The sequence below is a fragment of the Oryctolagus cuniculus genome, chromosome 9 (genome assembly GCF_964237555.1).
Source record: "Oryctolagus cuniculus chromosome 9, mOryCun1.1, whole genome shotgun sequence".
Classification (NCBI taxonomy): Eukaryota; Metazoa; Chordata; class Mammalia; order Lagomorpha; family Leporidae; genus Oryctolagus; species Oryctolagus cuniculus.
The window spans coordinates 109,849,968-109,873,011 of record NC_091440.1 but is presented as its reverse complement, the minus strand read 5'-3'; the positions used below and the strand labels follow the sequence as shown (position 1 = coordinate 109,873,011).

Here is a 23,044-nt window from a genome sequence, read left to right as displayed (position 1 = left end):
AGCTCCACTTCTGATCCAGCTGTCTGCTATGGCCCAAGTACTTGGGCCCCTGCACCTGTGTAGGAAGCCTGGAGGAGGCTCCTGGCTCCTGGCTTTGGGTCAGTGTATCTGGTGTATCTCTGGCCGTTGCGGCCAGCTGGGGAGTGAATCAGTGCATGGAAGACCTCTCTCTCTCTCTCTCTCTTTCTCTCTGTCTGCCTCTTCTTCTCTCTCTGTAACTCTTCCAAGTAAGTAAATCTTTAAAAAAACATTTTTTTAATTGTTCAATTGATTCAAAATAGATTTTGGTTTCTGTTCTATTTTTATGTGTGGTTACTTTGAAGTTTATTCTTTGACCTGTTTTAGCTATAAGTTAAAAAGGAGATGTTACTCTTCTTGGCCCTAAGTAGTGTCCACTTGGCTCTAAGATGAATATTATTGTCGGAAGACTGAGACTCTTCCTCCCTCCATTTCACTCTGACTCTTGGGCACAGGATGGCCTTGTAATTTTGTCAGAGAATCTTATTATTCCTCTCCCCAGCAGAGGATGGGTGGCTTTGGGACCTGTTTGAGTAAGATTGCAGATTTCTGAATTGTGTGGATTTGAAAAGAGGCTAATAAATTATACCACTTATTTTCAGTAGTGTTTAAAAACCTGGAAGCATGTAGAAATGCACAATTTATCCCTCATGACAATTCAGTAATATCAATTGCTCTTTGAGTAATACATTTTTGTTTAAGGCATTATAACTTTTAAAATAATGATCTCTTACTTGACTGTACTTACTGTAAGGAAAAAAGCAAGAGTCATAATTATTTTATGGAAACAGTAGCTTAATGGTATTTTTCACAGTTAATTTAGTATAGCCAAAGGTACATTCAAGTAAATTGTATATATTTTGATGAAAATTTTAGGGCACCCTAACATTCCCATTTTCCAGTATCTATAAATGGAAGACAAAAACTTTGTTAGAACATGTTATTTTGTTCATACTCTTTTTGTTTATTTTAAATTTATCATTTTTTAATTAAAATGAAATAGTGTATAATATACCTTTTGGATTGAAATAGAAAATTAAAACCTATGATTGTTGGCTACCTTATATATATATATCAAAAATTGGGTGCCAAAAGCTTGAAAGGTTATAGAAGAAATTGAAAAGCCATTTTTTCCCTTGGATTTGTATATTTTGATTTAAATTTTAAGCAGTAATTGTGATTGTGAACTTTAAAAATCCTCTTTCATAATTTGTGATTCTTTTGAAGGAAATACGGGAGGCTGTTTTGTGGGAAAGAATTTATTTGATGCTTTGCTTGCTGTATAGTCTTATTACAGTTCAAGGGCTGAGTACTAAGTGGAGCTAATGATTAGCTAATATTTGGAGTCAGCTGGTTAATAAATTAAACACATTAGCACCAGCTTCACCAGAACAGAATGCAGTGCATAAACAGGTGTTTGGCAAAGTCACATACCTCTTTACCACTTCTAAACCCAGTTTGAGTGTTAGAATTCCATGGGAGCTTTAAAAAATACTGATTAATGAGTTTCAGCCCAGACCTATTTAATCAGAATCTGTGATGGAAGAACTGGTATTTTCAATAAGTTTCTCAGGTCACCCCTAATTGCCACCGTGGCTGAAAAGTCTCTGATGTAGGTATTTCATGCTTTTGTTGCTGCTGTTTGGTTTGTGACAAGGAGAGAGGGGAGGAAGGTGTACAATTTAAGAAACATTGTGTTAAACATTACTTAGTTATTCAAATAATTTAATTTCTTAATATTTGAGAACTGGTTATCTCATGGTCATTATGTATTGATGATTATTAGGTTTTGAAATTAGGTACCTATGGGAAAAGCAAATAGTGAAGTTGGATTTTCCTTTTACACTCCATTGTTTCATTGCTTATGGCCATATAAGTATAAACTTTAAGTATTAAGTTGGCCTTTTCCTCTGCCATAATTGTTGCCTTTATAGGGTTTTGAATCAATATGCTGTTTTAGGTATTGGTACAGAGGGCAGGGCTGGGTTGTGATTTGGCGGCTCATTCTCATGATTGTTGATGTTGGCCAATCAGGCTGAAGTGACTTTGTCTAAATTTTAAGGTGATTCTTTGAGATGGCATTTGGATCTAAGAATGTGTGTTACTGTTCACAGTTTTATTTTAAAATTTTTTAACTTTTTTTTTTTTTTTTTTTTTAAATGGTGACAGAAAGCGTTGTCTACTGGTTCACTTCTCAAGTGCCTGCAGCAACCAGGGCTGGATCAGGCTGAAGTTGGGAGCCCATAATTCAATCCAGGTCCTACAAGGGTGGCAGAGACTCAGCTATTCGAGCCATCATCTGCCGCCTTCCAGGGTGCACTTTAGCAGGAAGCTGAAATCAGGAGTGTACCTGAGCCTTGAACTCAGACCCTGTAATAGGGCATACAGGTGCCCCAAGTGGTATCTTAGCCACTGTGCCAAACCTATACCCCTGTTTATAGCTCTAAGCAATAGAAATGCCTCTGATTTAATCACAAAATGATTTGTGGTTTGAGAGGATATTGGGTTACTCATAGAATCCGCTAAAAGGTAGAAGAACTGGGCTTTAAATCTGCCAGTATAGCCAGGAATTGCTATACATCACACTACAGAACTCATTCTCTCTCTCTCTCTCACTTTTAAATAATCATTTCTGTTCTGTTTTTAATCTGTGGTAACCTGTGAAGCAGCACTTAGGTGGCATGCTCATCACTATGTGTTCTTTTCTCTGACATGAGTTGACAGGTACTTCAAAAGTGCAGGTAAAACTGGATTGCAGAGGATTAATTAATTCAAACTGGGCTGACTTAACTGTTGCTATTGCTCCAACCCCAGCAGAATGAATTGCTTTTGGTACTTAGCGCTGCCACTGCCACCACTGATTCTTTCACTTTTGCCTCTGCATCTGACTTTGCTTACTTTAATTTTTCAAAGTTGAGGTTAGTTTGTCTAGTTGGAAAAGCCCAGGTTTTATGTTCTGTCCAGATTGTAGGCCGGTGCCGTGGTGTAGTGGTAAAACCACTGCTTGCAGTGCTGGCATCCCATATGGTCGCTGGTTGAAGTCCCGTCTGCTCCACTTCCCATCCAGCTCTCTGCTATGGCCTGGGAAAATAGTAGAAGATGAGCCAAGTCCTTGGGCCCCTGCACTTGCACAGACCCAGAACAGGCTCCTGGTTCCTGGCTTCAGATTGGCGCAACTCCGGCCATTGCCGGCCATCTGGGAATGAACCAGCAGATGGAAGACTCTCTCTCTCTCCCTCTCTCCCCCTCTCCACCTCTCCCACTCTCCCACTCTCCCCCTCTCTCTTCCTCTCTCCCCCTTTCCCCCTCTCCCTTCTTCTCTCCCTCTCTTTCCCTCTCTCTTCCTCTCTCCCTTTCTTTCCCTCTCTCCCCCTCTCCCCCTTCTTTCCCTCTCTCCCCTCCCTTCCTTCTTTCCCTCCCTCTCCCTCTCTCCCTCTCTCCCTCTCTCCTTCTCTGTGTAACTCTGACTTTCAAATAAATAGATAAATCTTTAAAATGTAGTGAAGGATTGGAAAGCTAATACCTGGTGTTTTCAGTTTGTATCCTTTTTTTAAAATTTATATGAAAGGCAGAGAGAGGGAGAGAGAAAATATGAATGAATGAGAATCTCTTCTATTCAAATGACCACAATAGACAGGGCTAGGCCAGGCCAAATCCAGGAGCCAGGAACTCCATCCAGGTCTCCCTGTGTCCTTCCCCAGGCACATTAGCAGAGAGCTGGATTGGAAGTAGATTAGCTGGTGCAGCGGCTTTACCACTGTTTTCAGTTTCTGTTTAGTTTCAGAAAATGGCTCTGTCTCATGAAGTGCAGGAATCCCCCAACTTAGGAAAGAGTAGCCCCCGTAAAATGCTAGGTATTCATGGCAGGATGAGTATCTGTGAGGGGAAGTGAGTGGTTGTCGGGTGGATGGCTGTCCTTGCTGCAGTTTGAATCTTTTTTTTTTTTTTTTTTTTTTTTTTTTTTTTTTTTGGGACAGGCAGAGTGGACAGTGAGAGAGAGAAAGGTCTTCCTTTTCCGTTAGTTCACCCCCCAATGGCCGCCGCGGCTGGCACACTGCGGCCGGCGCACCGCGCTGATCTGAAGACAGGAGCCAGGTGCTTCTGGTCTCCCATGGGGTGCAGGGCCCAAGTACTTGGGCCATCCTCCACTGCCTTCCCGGGCCATAGCAGAGAGCTGGCCTGGAAGAGGGGCAATCGGGACAGAATCCAGCACCCCGACCGGGACTAGAACCCGGTGTGCCGGCGCCACAGGCGGAGGATTAGCCTAGTGAGCCACGGTGTCGGCCCTCCCCATTTTCTAATGTTGGAAATATGAATGGAGTGTGGTGGTACCTATGGAGTTGGAAATATGAATGGAGTGTGGGGAAGACAGAGAAATACAAAATTTGTAACAGAAGGACCCTAGGATTAATTTGCTGTTTCCTCATTTTATTAAAATGTTAAGGAAATCTTTTGAATACGTTGGTATCTGACTCCTACTTTTGCAGATATAGAATCAAAGCTAAGATATTTTAGTGACAAATAGTAGGTCCTTGATAAATCGGGTATTTCCATTTTTTAAAAAATTCATTTGACAGGTAGAGTTATAGACAGTGAGAGAGAGAGACAGAGAAAGGTCTTCGTTCTGTTGGTTCACTCCCCAAATGGCTGCCACAGCCGGCACTGTGCTGATCCAAAGCCAAGAGCCAGGTGCTTCTTCCTGGTCTCCCATGCAGTTGCAGGGGCTCAAGCACCTGGGCCATCCTCCACTGCCCTTCTGGGCCACAGCAGAGAGCTGGACTGGAAGAGGAGCAACTGGGACTAGAACCCGGTACGCATATGGGATGCCGGCACCGCAGGTGGAGGATTAACCAAGTGAGCCACGCCGCCACCCCCTCCATTTTTTTTTTTTTTTAGAAGATTTATTTGAAAGTCAGAGTTAAACAGATAGAGAAGGAGAGGCAGAGAGTGAGAGTGAGAGAGAGAGCGAGAGAGAGAGCAAGAGAGAGAGAGAGGTCCTCTATCATTCACTCCCCAATTGCCCGCAAAGGCCTGAGCTGCACCGATCCAGAGCCAGGAGCTTCTTCCAGGTCTTCCCATGTGGGTGCAGGGGCCCAAGGACTTGAGCATCTTCCACTGCTCTTCCAGACCACAGCAGAGAGCTGGATCAGAAATGGAGCAGCCGGGTCTCGAGCGTATGGGATGCTGGCACTGCAGGTGGTGGCTTTACCCACTATGGCACAGCACTGGCTCCAGGTATTTCCATTGATGATTATATACTGTCCTTAGTCATCTGAGCTTTAAATGTAGTTGAGAGAAAGGAATACAGATACAGAACAATAACCAGACAACTCAAGCATATAAGTTCAAGTATTAGAGTGATGAGTTCCAGTTATTAAATGAATTAATAAAGAATTGAAAGTGAATTGGTTAGGGAAGCTTTCTTTAGTAGTGAACAGGTGTATGGATTTTGGAACAAGAAAAGGGAAAGGCGTTTAAAAGGAAGCAAAAAAAGTATATTGAACTAATGAAGAAGTTGTATGTGGAAGCCAGTAATTGATTGGAGAGGATAGGATTCATATGTCTTAGTCATGTGGGTTTGGGATTGACCATTTGAGAGTATTCCTTAAAAAGTTAGTTTAGGTTTTGAATTTGAATCCTGTGAAAGGAGAGGGAGAGTTCTGATAGCTTTTTAAAAAGTTAGATGTAATTCATATACTGTAAAACTCATTTTTTTAGATATATACAATCCAGTGACCTTTTTCTTTTTATTATATTCAGTGGTACAGACTTCACCACTGTCTAGTTTCAGAATCTATTCCTCACTCTAAATAAGAAACTGCCTAGTAACAGAGTTATCTCTGCCTCCCAATCCCTTGGCAACCTATTGGGATCTACTTTCTGTATGGATTGCCTATTCTAGGACCTAGCATGTAAATGGAATTATATCATAAATAGGCTTTTGTTCTAGGTTTCAGTTAGTGTATTTTAAAGGTTTGTTTACATGTAGCGTTGATCACTACTACATGGCCAAATAATATTCTGTACAGAAATACCACATATTATTTGTCCATTCACCCCATTGATACTTTGTTTATATGCTTTTTGGCTATTATGAATGATTTTGTGATGAACATTTATACACAGGTTTTGTGTGGATATATGTTTTCAGGTTTTTTGTATATATACCTAGAAGTTGAATTGCTGGGCCATATGCTAACTCATGTTTAACTTTTTAAAATGAACTACCCATTTTTTTTTGGTAAAAACTTTGAATTTAATTTTATTTGAAAGAGAGGGAGAGAAAGAATGAGAAAACAGCATGCAAGCTTCTATCTGCTGATTCACTCCCCAAATGCCTTTAGCAGCTGGGCCAAGCCAAAGCCAGGAGGCCAGAATTCAGTTTGGTCTCCCATGTGAGTGGTAGTAACCCCAGTAGTTGGGCTATCACCTGTTGCCTCCCAGGATGTGCATTAGTAGGAAGCTGGAATTGGAAGCAGAGCTGAAACACTAATTCAGGCGCTGTCCCTAAGTTGTTTCTTAAAGTTACTGTGCTATTTTTACAACTCCACCAACAGTATGTGGAGGTTCTAGTTTCTCTGTGCAACACCTGTTATTTTTAATTACAGCGGTCCTTGTGAGTATATAATGGTATCTAATTGTAGGTTTGAGTTACATTTCCCTAATGACTAATGCTTTCTGTAATTGTCATTTGTAAATCTTGATACCTGGATGTATCCATTTTATTTTTATTTATTTATTTTTAAAGATTTATTTTATTTACATGAAAGACAGAGTTACATAGAGAAGTAGAGACAGAGAGAGAGAGAGATCCTCCATCTACTGGTTCACTCCCCAGATGGCCACAATGGCCAGAGCTGCACTGATTGGAAGCCAGGAGCCAGGAGCTTCTTCCAGGTCTCCCATGCAGATGCAGGGGCCCAAGGACTTGAGCCATCCTCTACTGCTTTCCCAGACCATAGCAGAGAGCTGGATTGGAAGTGGAGCAGCCAGGCCTTGAACCAGCACCCATATGGGATGCTGGCGCTTCAGGCCAGGACTTTAACCTGCTGCGCCACAGCGCCGGCCCCAGTATGTGTTCATTTAAAACTGAACACAATTTCATTTACTTATTTATTTATTTAAAAGATTTATTTACTTACTTGAAAGAGTTACACAGGGAAGGAGAGGCGCAGAGAGAGAGAGAGGTCTTCCATCTGCTGGTTCACCCCCCCAGATGGCCGCAACGGGCAGAGCTGGGTCCATCTGAAGCCAGGAGCCAGGAGCTTCTTCTGGGTCTCCCACATGGGTGCAGGGGCCCCAGGACTTGTACCATCTTCTATTGCTTTCCCAGGCCATAGCAGAGAGCTGGATTGGAAGTGGAACAAGCCAGGACATGAACCGGAACCCATATGGAATGCTGGCACTGCAGGCAGCGGCCCTGAACACAGTTTTAAATGTTACTGAGTTTTAAGAATTTTTTTTATATTCTGGATATTCAGCGTCATGAATCTTTATTCATTTTTTTCTTCTAAGAGTTCTGGGATCAAACTTTACAGTTAAGTCTTTATTCCCTAAGTTAATTTTTGTACGTGCTGTGAGGTGTAGGTCCAGACCCACTCTTTGGCATGTGACTGTCTAGTTGTCTCAGCCCCATTTCTGTTCAACTGCTGTTTCCTCTCCCTGAGTTGTCTTCTCTCCCTTACTTGATATTGGTTGACCGAAGTCTAAAGGTTTATTTCTGGAGAGTCAATTCTGTTTCATTGATGTGTATGTCTGTCCTTATGGTAGTACCACATGTCTTGATTATTGTATCTTTGAGGTAATTTTTTTTCTTTTAATTCGTATTTATTTTACACTGAGTTTATTCCCAAGCCATAAGTTTTTGCTTCTTTAGTTTCTTCTGGGATATCTTTTTCTTCTGTGCCACCTCCTCTTCTGGTTTAGGAGCAATTTGTTCCTTTTCAGTGAGGGTTATCTCCATGTGGCATGGGGAGCTCCTAGTACGGGTTGATCCGATCATGGGCTCTGTAGGTTCAGTGGCGCATCTGGGGGGCTTTGTTCACCTGTGTGTGCTCAGTGACCAGAATCTACATCCAAACCCTTCAGCTCAGCATCACTCTCTGGATTTTTAAGCATGTGCAACAGAAACTTTTTTTTTTTTTTTTTTTTTTTTTTTTTTTTTTTTTTTTATAAAAACCACTGACCCTGTGTTCAACCCCATTGCTTGGCCTGGGCTCATCTACCAACTCCACCATTGTACTGAGGGGATGGCACACATTGCTTCTTTTTTTTTTGACAGGCAGACTGGACAGTGAGAGAGAGAGACAGAGAGAAAAGTCTTCCTTTTGCCGTTGGTTCACCCTCCAATGGCCGCCATGGCCAGTGCGCTGCGGCCGGCGCACCGCGCTGATCCAAAGCCAGGAGCCAGGTACTTCTCCTGGTCTCCCATGGGGTGCAGGGCCCAAGCACTTGGGCCATCCTCCACTGCACTCCCGGGCCACAGCAGAGAGCTGGCCTGGAAGAGGGGCAACCGGGACAGAATCCGGCGCCCCAACCGGGACTAGAACCCGGTGTGCCGGCGCCGCAAGGCGGAGGATTAGCCTAGTGAGCCGCGGCGCCGGCCCACATTGCTTCTTTACTGTGACATTTTTCAGGTATTTGGTGGCTTTTCGGATATGCATACCCTTGATGACCTGGGGAGTTTCTCCTGTGTTCTTAAAGTGAACATGAAGATTTAAACCTCTTGATTTGCATGATTTTGTAAGATTTTCTGGGTCAAGTGAGTAGTGAACCATTTTCACAGATCACCTAACACCACTTACAAGAAGAGCAAGGTAATTTTAACAATAGGAAGTTTGAGAACCTATAGCTTTTTTTTTTTAAATGATTTTAGTTTTTTATTTGAGAGGTGGGGTTACAGACAGTAAGGGGGAGAGACAGAGAGAAAGGTCTTCCTTTCGCTGGTTCAGTCCCCAAATGGCCACAATGGCCGGGGCTGAGTTAATTTGAAGCCAGGGGCCAGGATCTTCTTCTGAGTCTCCCACACACTTAGGCATCTTCTACTGCTTTCCCAGGCCATAGCAGAGAGCTGAATTGGAAGAGGAGCAGCCGGGACTAGAACCAGCGCCCATATGGGATGCTGGTGTGCCACAGGCAAAGAATTAATCTGTGCCACAATGCTGGCCTGAACCTATAGCTTTTTAAGATAAGAAATTGGCCAAGAGGTCTGTGTTTTAGGAAAGAGAGCAATGAGTAATGAGGGAACAAAAAACGGGAAGACAAACCAGAAAAGGTCTTGGATGTCATGCTAATGGGTTAAGGATTTATGCTAAAAATAGCAAGGGATTTACATAATCAGGTGGGGGTAGAAAGATTAATATCAGAACATTGTAGAAGCTGGGCCAAAGGCATAGGTGCTTGAAGGCTGGATGCGAGGCACTGTTGGGATTATACGTAGGTTTTCGTGACAGCTCGAGACAGTGATCTTAAAGTAGGCTATCTTTGTTTTCTGGACGATGAACAGGTGATGACATTCAAGAAAACCTTATAAGAAAATATGATTTATATACAGCTAAACTGTAATCCTCCATAGTTTGATTGCAGAACCTAAAATTCAATAGTCTAGCCCCCTCGTTCCTCACCCTTCACATTGAGTCTGTCATCAGTTCTTGCTGAATCTGTCTTCTAAGTATCTCTTGGCTTTGTCTGTTTTTTTTTTTTTTTTTTTTTTTTTTTTTTTTTTTGACAGGCAGAGTGGACAGTGAGAGAGAGAGACAGAGAGAAAGGTCTTCCTTTTGCCGTTGGTTCACCCTCCAATGGCCGCCGCGGCCGGCGCGCTGCGACCGGCGCACCGCGCTGATCCGATGGCAGGAGCCAGGTGCCAGGTGCTTTTCCTGGTCTCCCATGGGGTGCAGGGCCCAAGCACCTGGGCCATCCTCCACTGCACTCCCTGGCCACAGCAGAGAGCTGGCCTGGAAGAGGGGCAACCGGGACAGAATCCGGCGCCCCGACCGGGACTAGAACCCGGTGTGCCAGCGCCGGTAGGCGGAGGATTAGCCTAGTGAGCCACGGCGCCGGCGGCTTTGTCTGTTTTTAAATATTATTTACACTACCCTCAGGCCCTATATTTTCATTTGAATCAAAATTATACAAATTATTATTTTAAAAACTTAACTTTCAATTTCAATCATTATAAAACAGTGTGTCCTTTGTGGGTAAGAAGGTCACTTTCAAATATACAGGAAGACCCAGATCATCCAGAAATCTTAAAGATGTTGGCTTGGGGCTGGCGCTATGGCGTAGTAGGCTAAGCATCCACCTGTGGTGCTGGCATCCTGTATGGGCACCAGTTTGTGTCCTGGCTGCTCCACTTCCAATCCACCTCTCTGCTATGGCTGGGAAAGCAATAGAAGATGGCCCAAGTGCTTGGGCCCCTGCACTCAAGTGGGAGACTTGGAGGAAGTTCCTGGCTCCTGGCTTCAGATCGGCTCAGTTCTTGCTATTGCAACCATTTGGGGAGTGAACCAGCAGACGAAAGACCTCTCTCTGTCTGTCCCTCTCTCTGTCTGTCCCTCTCTCTCTCTGTAACTCCACCTCTCAAATAAATAAAATCTTTAGAAAAAAAATGATATTGGCTTATGAGAGATGGAGATGTCTTCTCCCTTGTCTTCTCTCTATGTGTGAGCTCAGAGAAGAGCTATAAAAGGCAATACCTTCTTTGAAGATTTTTGAAGAAGATAATAAAGCAAGTATATTAGCTTGTTACACAATAAGTTGTCTTGGTCTGTTTTGTTACTTTTTTTTTTTTTTAAGATTTATTTATTTGAGAGGCAGAGTTACAGACAGAAGGATAGACTAAGAGAAAGGTCTTCCATACGCTGATTCACTCCCTAGATGGCTGCAGCTACTAGAGCTGGGCTGATTGAAAGCCAGGAGCCAGGAGCTTCTGGGTATCCCACATGGGTGCAGGGGCCCGAGCACTTGGACAATCTTCCAATGCTTTCCCAGGCCATAAGCAGAGCTGAATTGGAAGAGCAGCAGCTGGGACACGAACTGGCACCCATATGAGATGCAGGTACCACAGGGAGAGGCTTAGCGCACTACACCACAGTGCCAGCCCCCTGTTTTGTGCCACTGTTACAGAATACCTGAGACTGGGTAGTTAATACAGAATAGAGTTGGTGTCTTACGGTTCTGGAGGCTGAAAAGGCCAGAGGTGAGGGGCCCACGTCTCATGAGGGCCTTCTTGCTGCATTATGCTCATGTCCTAAATACTTCCTCTCTGGCCCTACTTCCTAACATTGTTGCTTTAGGGATTAAATCTCCCATATTTGATCTTTGGAGGACACAGTCAAACCATAGCGGCATCTTACATGAAAACTCTGAACTCTAGTACCTGAAAAAGTTGTCTACTGAAATATTAGTCCTTAACTGATTGAGGACATTGAACAGTAGTAAATACTGTTCCCATGAGACCACTTTTATGAGATTTTGTTCTTTGCTCATAGTTTGCTATCTCCTCAAGCATCAGTGGGGAAGCCCATGATATTTATTTCGTTATGGTGTCCCTCCCCACCTTTAAAATGTTTACTAGGAGATGTTTAACTTTTAATCTGCAGATAAAAGTGTGAAAACTCATTTCCATATTCCCTGCAACCAATCCATTATATTTTTTGGTACTTACATACATATTTACAGAAAAGACTTGAATAGTACAAGGAAAAAAATTGTCACATGAATTAGGAATTTCAAATTAAATCAAATATTTTACAAAATGGGTTGTGAATTTTAAGGTCTTTTAATAATTAAGCTTATATATTTGTTTTGCATATACATGTTTATTATGATTAAAGCTTCTAATTCTTATATATTATAGTTAATTTAGGAGATATCTGAAAATTTTTATATTTTAGAGGTAGACACACACATACACACACACACACATACACAGCTCATGCTTTCTGGTTCACTCTTAGAACACCTTCACCTGCCACGGCTGAGCCCGGCTGAAGCCAGACGCCGGGGACTTAATCTGGGTGTCCTTTGTGGTGTACAGGGACCCAACTGTTTGAAGCCATCACCTGTGCCCTCTCAGAGTGTGCATTAGTAGGAAGCTGGAATTGGGAGTGGAGCCAGGACTCAAACCTTGGGTACTCTGATATGAGTTGCAGGCATCCCAAACTGGAGTCTTAACCAGGAGGCCAAATACCAGCCCCAAAACAGGTTTTTAGTAAGCTGACCAGGGACCTTAGAATAGTACATTGTGTTTACCGTATGAAAATGAAGCTTTTTTTTTTTTTTTTTAAATAATGTAAGGGGGTGATAGGTTTTACATAAAGTGTTTGTACTCAGTTCTCACAAATATTAACTTGAGATTTTGGTTTGAAATAAGAAAATTTCTCCCTTTTATTGAATAAATATTCTGAATTTTCTCTTGTAATATACTTGAATCCAGTAAGTATTCTTACTTGTGACATATTTTTAAAAATGTATTTTGAGAATGGAATGTTGCTCTGCACCTTGGTTGGTCATCACACTATTATAAGATGAGAAGATTATTGGCAGGGGTTTAGATTAGTGAATACTTCACAGGATAGATGGTTGTGAAATTCTAGAAGATTATAAGTGTGAGAACCATCCGCAAAGAGACCAAAGCAGAGGGTCAGAGCCAATAGGAAAGATACCTTTTATTTTATATATATTCTCACTTTTATATTCACATCAGTGAGTGAGGTATTATTCATTTTTCAGATGAAAGTTAAAACTCTGATTACCTGAAATCATTGCTCAAGGTCAATATTAATATGGCCTTTATTGTGTATAAGACACCACTGGCATAAAAATAGAATTAGAGCATTAAATGAAGTTCTGTAGGGAAATAATCCATTGCCTGTTACAGTATATTCTGTGATAAAAGGAATGGTTACCAGTCAAGAGAGAGGAGGGAATTGATTCAGTAAACAATATTTTAAGTGAAAATTTAGAAATTAAATGAAAACATAGGTGAATGTTCAGTCTTTGAAGATAGAAGTACTTTTTAATAATAAAATCAGTGGGAAAAAATAAAAAGTGTTTGCTAAATTACATAAAATGTCAAAATAGGCAAAAATATGAGTAGGAAAATATAAATACAACATATAATAATAGGCATGGTTATAGCTTTATAATGAATAAAAAGTATATGCAATTATAGATTGAACATCCCTAATCAAAATACTGCAGAATCTGAAATACTTTGAAGATAAACATGACATCGCAAGTAGAAAATTCCATACCTGACCTCATATGTTGGGTTGCAGCCAGAGTACAGGCACAATAAAAATACTGTATAAAATTCAGGCTGTGTGTTTGAAACATAAATGAATTTCATGTTTAGATTTGGGTTCTGTCCCCAAGATACATTTAAAAAAAAAAAAAGATTTATTTATTTATTTGAAAGTGTTACACAGAGAGAGAAAGAGAGGCAGAGGCAGAGAGGTCTTCCTCCACCGGTTCACTCCCCAGATAGCCGCAACAGCTGGAGCTGTGCCGATCAGAAGCCAGGAGCCAGGAATCAGAAGCTTCCTCCAGGTCTCCCACACTGTTACAGGGGCCTAAGGACTTGCGCCATCTTCTGCTGTGTTCCTAGGCCATAGCAGAGAGCTAGATCAGAAGTGGAGCAACCGAGACGTGAACCGGCGCCCATATGGGTTGCTGGCACTGCAGGCACCGGCTTTACCCTCTATGCCACAGCGCCCCTATACATCATTTTATACTTGCAAATATTTCAAAATCTGAAAAATCTGAAATACTTCTAATTCCAAGTATTTTGTGCAAAGGACTTCTCAACCTATAATAAGAAATACTTTCGGTGTAAACTGAAAACAGTAGTAAATGTTTTTCCTACTCTGTCCTTAAAAGAATTTAAAATATTTTTGCAAATATGTAAATAGAATAATGCAAAATAAATAGTAAAATTTTAAAAATAAGTACAAGAAAAATTTGATGTGAAAATAAGTAAAAATTAAAATAAGGCCGGGAGTGGAAATTAGCATACCAAAAATGTATGCCATTAGTTCCTATACACATTGTGTTAAGCCACATTTTTCTTTTCTTTTCCCTTTTCCTTTTCCTTTTTCCCTCCTTCCCTCCCTCCCTCCTTTTTTTTTTTTTTTTCTTTCTCCATTTATTTGAAAGTAACAGGGGGCCGGTGCTGTGGCACAGCAGGTTAAAGCCCTGGCCTGAAGCGCCGGCATCCCATATGGGCGCCGGTTCTAGTCCCGGCTGCTGCTCTTCCAATTCAGCTCTCTGCTATGGCCTGGGAAAGCAGTAGAAGATGGCCCAAGTCCTTGGGCCCCTGCACCCGCGTGGGAGACCTGGAAGAAGCTCCTGGCTTCGGATCAGCACAGTTCTGGCCATTGCAGCCATCTGGGGAGTGAACCAGTGGATGGAAGACCTCTCTTTCTGTCTCTACCTCTCTCTGTAACTCTGTCTTTGAAATAAATAAAATAAATCTTAAAAAAAAAAAAAAAAAAAGTAGGAGTCACAGAGAAAGAGAGACAGAGATCATCTCTCCGCTAGTTCATTCCCCAAATGGCAGCAATGGCCAGTGCTGGGCCAGGCTGAAGCCAGGAGCCAGGAGCTTCTTCCCGGTCTCCCACATAGGTATAGGGCCCACTTACCCGACCTGTCCTTTGCTGCTTTCCCAGGCACATCAGCAGGGAGCTGGATCAGAGGTGGAGCAGCTGGGACTTGAAACTGGCGCCCATATAGGATACTGGTGCTGCAGATAACAATGCTGGCCCATAAGCCAAAATTTTTAGAGAAGAAAATACCAATTTTGAGAGTTAATGTTCCTTAAGTAAAAGTTTTTCACAGAAAAATCCTGCTAATGAATACAAATACTTCACCAGTTTCTACACATTATTCTTCATAAAGAATCTGCTATGTAATACAGAGAATATTTTCTTAGGGCGGGAATTTGACATAGCAGTTAAGATACCACTTGAGACACCTCTGTCCCATATGTCAGTCTACACTCTGCTTCTGAATTAGCTTCCTGCTAATTCATGCCCTGACAGGCAGCAATGATGGCCACCCATGTGGGAGATCTGGGTTGAGTTTTAGGATCCTGTCTTCAACTTCCCCAGCCAGCTGTTGTGGCATGTGGAAGGTCAACCAGTGGATAAAAAAAATCTGTTTCTTTGTCTCTCTGCATTTAAAATAAATAAAACTTAAAAGTACATACATTGAATGACATCTTTATAATATCCACAGTGACAAAAGCCATTGACATTTACCTCTGCAGCGCTGGTACAAAGGGCACTTCACTTAAAACAGGTGACGTGAGATGAGAAGGGCAAGGAAAAGATTCTCTCACACTATTTCTGATATATGTATTAGACAGATAATTGAAATTCTCATAAGGTATTACTAAAATAATGTTGCCTTAAAAACGAATTCTCTCAGGCCATTTATATAAAATAGTGAAGTGTGTGTATCTACTGATGGGATATTCTAGTATTCCTTCCAAAGTAAGCTAGTTGCAAAATGTGTAGAATCAAGAAATGGATTGTATGTTTTATTATGTATCACCTAGTTTTACGTTTGGGGAAATGTGCACTAAAGCTTTATGGATATTGCTTGAAATCTGTATAGTGGGAGCACAGTAGAGAGCATTCAGTTTTACTGGAGGGGCTATTTTAGGCTGGTGCTTTCTAGCGGAGCAGTTGTTGACTAGAGGGCTAAGATATGGAAATGGATAACTTCCAGTCAGTGGGAACACTGTGTGCCAGACTCTCATACCTTTACATATCCAAGGAGTAGTAAGCAGCTTGTAACTGGAGCATAGTATAATAATAATGGTATTTATTAAAGTGAAGTTCTATCCTCATTTCAAGGACAAGGGCCTCTATAATAAGACCTAGATATAAGATGGCCCAAGTACATGTGACTTCAGAGTGTTATTAAACATGTGAGCCTTGACTGTGCACTTGCTATTATGCTAGGTAGTTTTAAGATAGGAGATAAGACAGTGAATAAAACAAGACCCTTGTTCTTACCGTTCTGGAATCTAGAGTGGTGGGAAACACTACCTCTTACAGCAGTTCTAATACTAACCTGTTTTGAAATGTACAGTAACGTAGAGCTATTCCTAGAGCATAGTATTAAGAATTAATATGTAGGAACACAGTGGAAAGTGTTCTGGAGGAGGAAAGTGACATTTTTATTGCATTTAGAGAAGCTCAGAATGCATCACCTAGGATTTCTTTGGTGAGAGGAATTTGGGGGAAATTACTGTAGTTAGCAGACGATCATATGGAATCAAATTGATATAATCTGTTATTCATGTTCAGGTTTATAAACTTTATCCTATAGTAGTAATAGTAATAATATACCAATTAAGTACTCATTTTTGTTGTTTTTGGATTATGTCTACTATTACGTGACTAAATTATCTATATACATATACAGAATTCCATTGTGATGCATATTATGACAAACAGGATGCTATTTACTGTGGCCGTACTAGTGTTTTTGCCACGGGCACTGGCCCAGGGGATCCGAAGAGGGAAGTGGCCCAGGCCCCACACTCAGCTTCGTGGGCAAACGCAGAGGCGGGAAGAAACTAGCTCTCAAGACGGGAATATGGGTGGGAGGGACGGTATGGGGGGGAAGCCATAGTAATCCATTATTCGTACTTTGGAAACTTATATTCATTAAATAAAAGTTAAAAAAAAAAAAAAAAAGACGGGAATAGTAGCCAAGAAGCAGAAGACGGAGGATGAGGTATTAACAAGTAAAGGTGACGTGTGGGCCAAGTACATAGTGGAAGTGAAAAAGTACAAAACCTGTCATGATAAAACTCGGCCCCTGGTGAAATGACCCCCTCTCCTGTCTGCCCATGGCCTGAGACTGTGCATTGTACATAACTATTTAGTGCAGCAGCAACCTCCCCTGGGGACTTAACACAAGGAAACTGAGACACCTCCCACAGCTGAGGCCTATTCTCCAGGACTTTTTTTTTTTTTTTTTAACCTTGAGCACTTGACTCCTGAGACTTCATAGAATAGTGGTTTACTGTCTCCTCTCCCCACTCCCCTGCATCCTTGCTGTCCCTGGGTCTTCTGTTTCCTCCTCATCCTCTTCCTCCTCCTCACCCACCCCTTAGCCATCTCTTCTGGGAAGTAAAGAATGTGATTTAGTGCCAGAAAAAAAATTATTAATAGTTCACTCTTTTTCATCTGTTACTGCTAAAAAAGCAAGTTCTCTAAAATGCCTTCACCATTCTCTTCTATTGATCACCACTTACTGCTAAAATATGATACCAGCACAGTATAGGTGATTTCTTCTTAATCCCTCCCTCCCTCCCCTTGACCTCGATTTATTTATTTATTTATTTATTTGAAAGGCAGAGCCAGAGAGAACCACCCCCTGCAATGCCGGCATCCCATATGGGTGCTGGTTCTTGTCCCAGCTGCTCTACTTCCCATCTAGCTCCCTGCTAATGTGTCTGGGAAAAGCAGTAGAAGATGGCTCAAGTGCTTGGGCACCTGCTGCCCAGGTAAGATCGAGAAGAAACTCCTGGCTTGGGCCTGGTCCAGCCCCGGCTATTGCAGCCATCTAAGGAATGAACCAGTGGATGGAAGATCTCTTCTCTTTGTCTTTCCCTCTCTCTCTGTAACTCTGACTTTGAAATAAGTAAAAAAAAATTTTTTTTTGAAGAGTGTGATTTACTAGTCATAGTAAGATAGGACTGGGTTATGTTTCAGAAAGAGGAAGTGTCTGTGAGCTGTGCATGATGCTTGCCCTTTTCACTCTCATTAAAACAAGAGCGATTTTCATTAGCTATACTTTTGATTAGTGATGGATGTAGTTTTAGGTTTTCCCATAATAAGTCTCATGGCAATATAATATTTTTGAGGGCTTATGGCTTTTCATAGTAAAAAAAATTTATTCACCATTAGGCTGTCACATTAATGTTCTTGGAATTAATGTGGCTGTTATCCTTTGGGATTGGCTTTGTTTCAGATGCAACTCCTAATTGTATTTCTTTGCTCTCACTGCAGTCCATCTTCTTTGTTAACATTCTTTTTATTCACCTTTTGTATGATAGTGATTTCTATGTTACTCTGCCATCTAGCATTTTGGATAACAGAAGAGAGGAGGATATGCAATTTGTGGTTTTTTAAAAATTTTTCTACAAGATTATTTGCATGGCAGAGTTACAGAGAGAGAGAGAGAGAGGGAGAGACAGAGAGATCTCCATCTGCTGGTTCACTCTCTAAATGGCTGCAGTGGCCAGAGCTGGGCTGATTCAAAGTCAGGAACCAGGAGCTTCTTCTGGGTTTCCCACATGGGTGCAAGAACTCAAGGACTTGAGCCATCTTCTGCTGCTTTCCCAGGTGCATTAGCAGGGAGCTGGATGGGAAGTGGAGCAGCTGGGACTTGAACTGGCACCTATATGGGATGCCGGCATATCTGCTATGCCACAGTGCCAGTTCCAATTCATTCATTTTATTACTCATCACTTTGCCTTCCTAAACTGTATCAGTGCTTTATTGCTTCATTTTTTTGTTTACAATCTTAGATATGTATTCATAGCTTCATAATGTAACAAAATAATGAAAATGCGGGAATTCTTTGATTGTTAGTGTACACAGCAAGTACTACATGCTGCAGCTTTACTAATCCTGTTACTATTTCTTGAATATGTCATTAATTCTGGTGCTTTGCATGTACTGTGTCCTCTTCCTGGAACACTGCTACCTATTCTGGCAACTGTGTAAATAATAGAATTACTTTCTCTGGTCAGTTTTTATTGGCAGCTCTTAACGTTCATCAGTTTGATTGGGTGTCAGTTCTCTTCTTTCATAGCCTCCTGTTCAGACCTTCCTTACCACTCCTTGCCTAGGTTGCAGGTTTCATAAAGGCAGTAATTTTGCCTTCGTATTTTCATATTCCCTATGCCAAGCATGGTGACCAGCTCCTACTAGATGCTCAATATTTTTTTAAATATGATTTTATTTATTTGTAAGTTATAGTTGGGAGGGGGGGAGAGGGAGGTCGGTCGGTCGGTCTGTCGGTCGGTCTTCTGTGAACTGGCTTATTCCCCATTCAGCTGCAATGGTCAGGGCTGGGCCAGGCTGAAGCCAGGAGCTTAATTTGGGTCTCCCACATGGGTGGTGGTGACCCATGTACTTGGGCTGTCTTCCACTGCTTTTCCCAGGCCATTAGCAGGGAGCTTGATCAGAAGCAGAACAGCCAGGACATGAAGTGACACCCATGTGGGATGCTGGCTTCCCAGGCAGGAGCTTTATCCTCTGCACCACAGCACTGGCTCTGCTAAACAGTTTTTAAAAAATTGGATATTATCTTGGTAACTTGTATTTGCCTTTTTCTGCTTCTTATGCCTCTTTCCTTCTATATTAAGTTTGCAGTGAGCTTTTAACTTAAAAGTTAAATGAAATGGAGATATATGGTATTTAAGAGATGAAATTTATGTTTAAATTTTATATACTTGAACGAGTGAAAGCATAGCAGCAAGTTTCATTTAAAAATTCTTTTTGGAGGTAGGCATTTGTCCTAGCTATAGGTTAAGATGCCTCTTGGTGTACCTGCATCCCATCTCAGAAGACCGGGATTCAGTTCCTGACTCCAGGTTCTTGCTAATGTGTCCCCTTGGGGGCAGTTAGGTCCCTGCCACTCCCGTGGATTGAGTTTCAGGCTCCTGGCTTCAATTTGTCCCGGCCCTGGCTGTTGCAGGTATTTGGGAGAGTGAACCAGCAGGTAGGAGATCTCTGTCTCCTGTTTCTCTGCCTCTCAAATAAATTAAAGATAAAAATTGAGAAATTCTAAATTGTCATCAGGTTCTCATTTGACAAATGATTGTTTCATTTGTTGTACTCAGAGTGTCATGTGAGTGTCATCCTTGAGGTAACATATTTTTTAGGGTTGAATAATGGAGGGATTGTCCCTTAGCTTTGACAGTGGCATACAAAGAATTTTTTTATTGGAATTCTTGTTAGGATGACTAATTCATTTGTATCAAATTTACTGTATATTTACTTTACTATATACAGTTCTTTTTTCTTTAAATGATCTCAGAATAACTCAACTGGGACCATAATCTTACAGTAAGACAATAACATAACATAACATGTATAAGCCAATGAAAAGATTACTTTTGTACTTTTGTTTCTCATTTACAATTTTGTTCACAAACTTTGGAGTAGACTTCTCTCTTGTATGAGAGAGCTGACAGGTCAGTTTAATCTTTTTTAACATTTTTTTTTTTAAGATTTATTTTATTTATTTGAAAGACAGAGTTACAGAGGGAGGTAGAGACAGAGAGAGGTCTTCCATCCACTGGTTCACTCCCCATATGGCCGCAACGGCCAGAGCTGCGCCAATCTGAAGCCAGGAGCCAGGTACTTCCTCCCAGTCTCCCATGTGGGTGCAGGGGCCCAAGGACTTGGGCCATCTTCTACTGCTTTCCCAGGCCATAGCAGAGAGCTGGATCAGAAGACAAGAAGCCGGGACTCAAACTGGCGCCCATATGGGATGCTGGCACTTCAGGTCAATGCTTTATCCTGCTGCGCCACAGAGCTGGCCCCTTAACATTTTTAAATGTGGGCAGTATAGCTGTGATTGAGGAAGTGAATCTTCTGTTCATTCTGTTTATTTATTTTTAAAGATTTATTTGAGAGAGTTAGAGAGGATATATATATATGTGTGTGTGTGTGTGTGTGTATATATATATATAGAGAGAGAGAGAGAGAGAGAGAGAGAGATAGATATCTTCTATTCTCTGGCTGACTCCCCAGATGTCGCAACAGACAGGGCTGGGCCAGGCCAGACTAAAGCCAGGAGCTTCATTCAGTCTTCCACTTGCATGACAGGGGCCAGACATTTGGACCATCTTGCGCTGTTGTTCTCAGGTTGTTAGCAGGGAGCTGGATTGTAAGTAGAGCACCTGGGACACAAACTGGTGCCCAAAAGGGATGCAGGTGGTGGCTTAACCTGCTGTGCCACAACACTGGCCCCGATTATCCCCCTTTAAGGTAGTGATCTATTCCTAAAAATAAAATTAAAACTTCTCTTATTTCAGAATAGAATAGCAATAAATTCCAAAATAAAAGTTTAAAGGAGGCAATCCTTGTGGCACCTTGTTAAACCACCTCTTGGGATGCTAACACTCCATATTGGAGTGCTTGGTTTGAGGCCAAGCTACTCCACACTTCTGATCCAGCTTCCTGTTAATTTACCTGGGAGACAGTAGATGATAGCCTGAGTACTTGGGTTCCTGCCACCCATGTGGAAGACCCAGAAGAAGCTCCTGGCTCCTGGCTTAAGCCTGGCCCAGGCTGTTGCAGGCATTTGGGGAATGAACTAGTTAGTGGGTGGAAGATACCTCCATCTCTCCCACTGTCTGTGTCATTCTGCCTTTCAAATAAAGAGTCTTTCAGAATAGTTAAAAAAAAAAAAAACAGCTTAAGAAACAATTTAGAAATATTTCAGACAAAACAGGTTTTTCTTTCTGTGTTTCTGCCTGGGCACAAGGAAAATTTCAAGACTTCAGTTGTTTTTAAATGGTAGTGAGGTCAAGAGATTATAGCAGGTATGCCTATAATTACATATCAGAGATAGCTAGTAAGAGCACAAAAGTACTTAAAACAGCTGAGTTAATCTCAGCATGTGTTTTCAACTCTAAATCTATTCCCATGAAAATTATAGAAAATACGAGAATATACATACACATTAGTGAGCCACCTAGGTGAATCCAACATTCCACCTAATATAGTCTTAGAAAATGCAAGAATGGGTGATAAAAGCTAAATAAGTAAATACAGAAATCTTTATCAGTACTTCGAAAATGGTTTAGACCTCTTGGATGCTCTGAAAGGATCCCCCGGTTCTTGAGGGGACCCTGGATTGCACGCGCATAATCCCTGCTCTAGGGTACGGTCCTTCAGTCCTTTGTGGCACAGTGGCTAAACACCCAGAGCGTCGAGCCTCTGGACATCGGGCAGAATGTCCAAGGCCGTAGCCACTGCTTGGTATCGAGGGGAGCTTTCAATGTATCACTTGTGATACAGTGGGACTACTGTGCCTTATTTTTCTATTCCAGTGTTCCATCCTTTGATTAAGAAGTTGTCACCCCTCCCTCCCTCCGCTCCAACCTCTATTCTCTACTTCTATGAAGTCAGCCTTCCTGGAATCCCTCTACCAGTGAGGTAGGCAGCATTTGTCTTTCTGTGACATGCCAGTCAACCTGATCAAACCTTGCTGAAGTACACACAGGGATCCAAACATCACTCGGGACCCAATCCATGCATATGGTGAGATTTTTATTCACGAGATGCACTCACAAAAGGCTCAGAAAAATGAAAATCCTCAGGCAGCTCAACTCACAGACCCCTCCTAACTTGCCTTGAGTTAGCCCACAGGGGAGCTGCTTTTTGGCAGAAGCTGCCAGGTGTGGTTACTGGGACTGGCAGGTTGCCGCACACCTGCCGGAGGAACCTGACAATCCCCCTGCATATCCTCTGCCTGGCCTGGCTCTTGATGGAGGCAGTGGGTGAGGTCCCAGCTCATCTGCTGGGACAACTTCTGGCTCCATGTGGTCCCCACCACTCCTGATGCTGGGAGCAGAGTTGGGAGGACACATGGACGGACTCGGGCTGGGCTGGGACTAGGGCTCATCTCCTTTTGCAGCTGGCCAGGTAGAGGAGAGTTAAGCTTGAAGACTCCCCTGGCTCTGGCCCCTGGTGACCCTGAGGCGGCAGGTGTTGAGGTGGGGAAGGCAGGCTCACTCTGGATCCTCAAGGTGTGTTTCATACAACAGTGAGGCTGTGGCCTGAGACTCGCTGTTCCTTTTTTTTTTTTTTTTTTTTTTTTTTTGACAGGTAGAGTTAGACAGAGAGAGAGAAAGGTCTTCCTTCCATTGGTTCACCCCCCAAATGGCTGTCATGGCCGGCACGCTGCTCCCATCCGAAGCCAGGAGCCAGGTGGTTCCTCCTGGTCTCCCATGTGGGTGCAGGGCCCAAGCACTTGGGCAATCCTC

At 42.2% G+C, this 23,044-nt stretch overlaps 1 protein-coding gene across 2 annotated transcripts in view; it reads left to right on the top strand.

The window, feature by feature from the left end:
• Positions 1-23,044, top strand: part of LRP6 (LDL receptor related protein 6) — a 177,370-nt gene that overhangs the window by 52,038 nt on the left and 102,288 nt on the right. Inside the window, exon 1 of one of the 2 annotated variants that reach the window (XM_051850778.2) lies at positions 16,747-16,767. The exons of the other annotated variant lie outside the window; for it this stretch is intronic. Within the exon in view, the coding sequence (XP_051706738.1) occupies positions 16,763-16,767 (5 nt within the window). The 5' untranslated portion in view covers positions 16,747-16,762. Of the gene's footprint in view, positions 1-16,746; positions 16,768-23,044 lie in introns of those variants that run through there. 2 annotated transcript variants of the gene reach the window in all.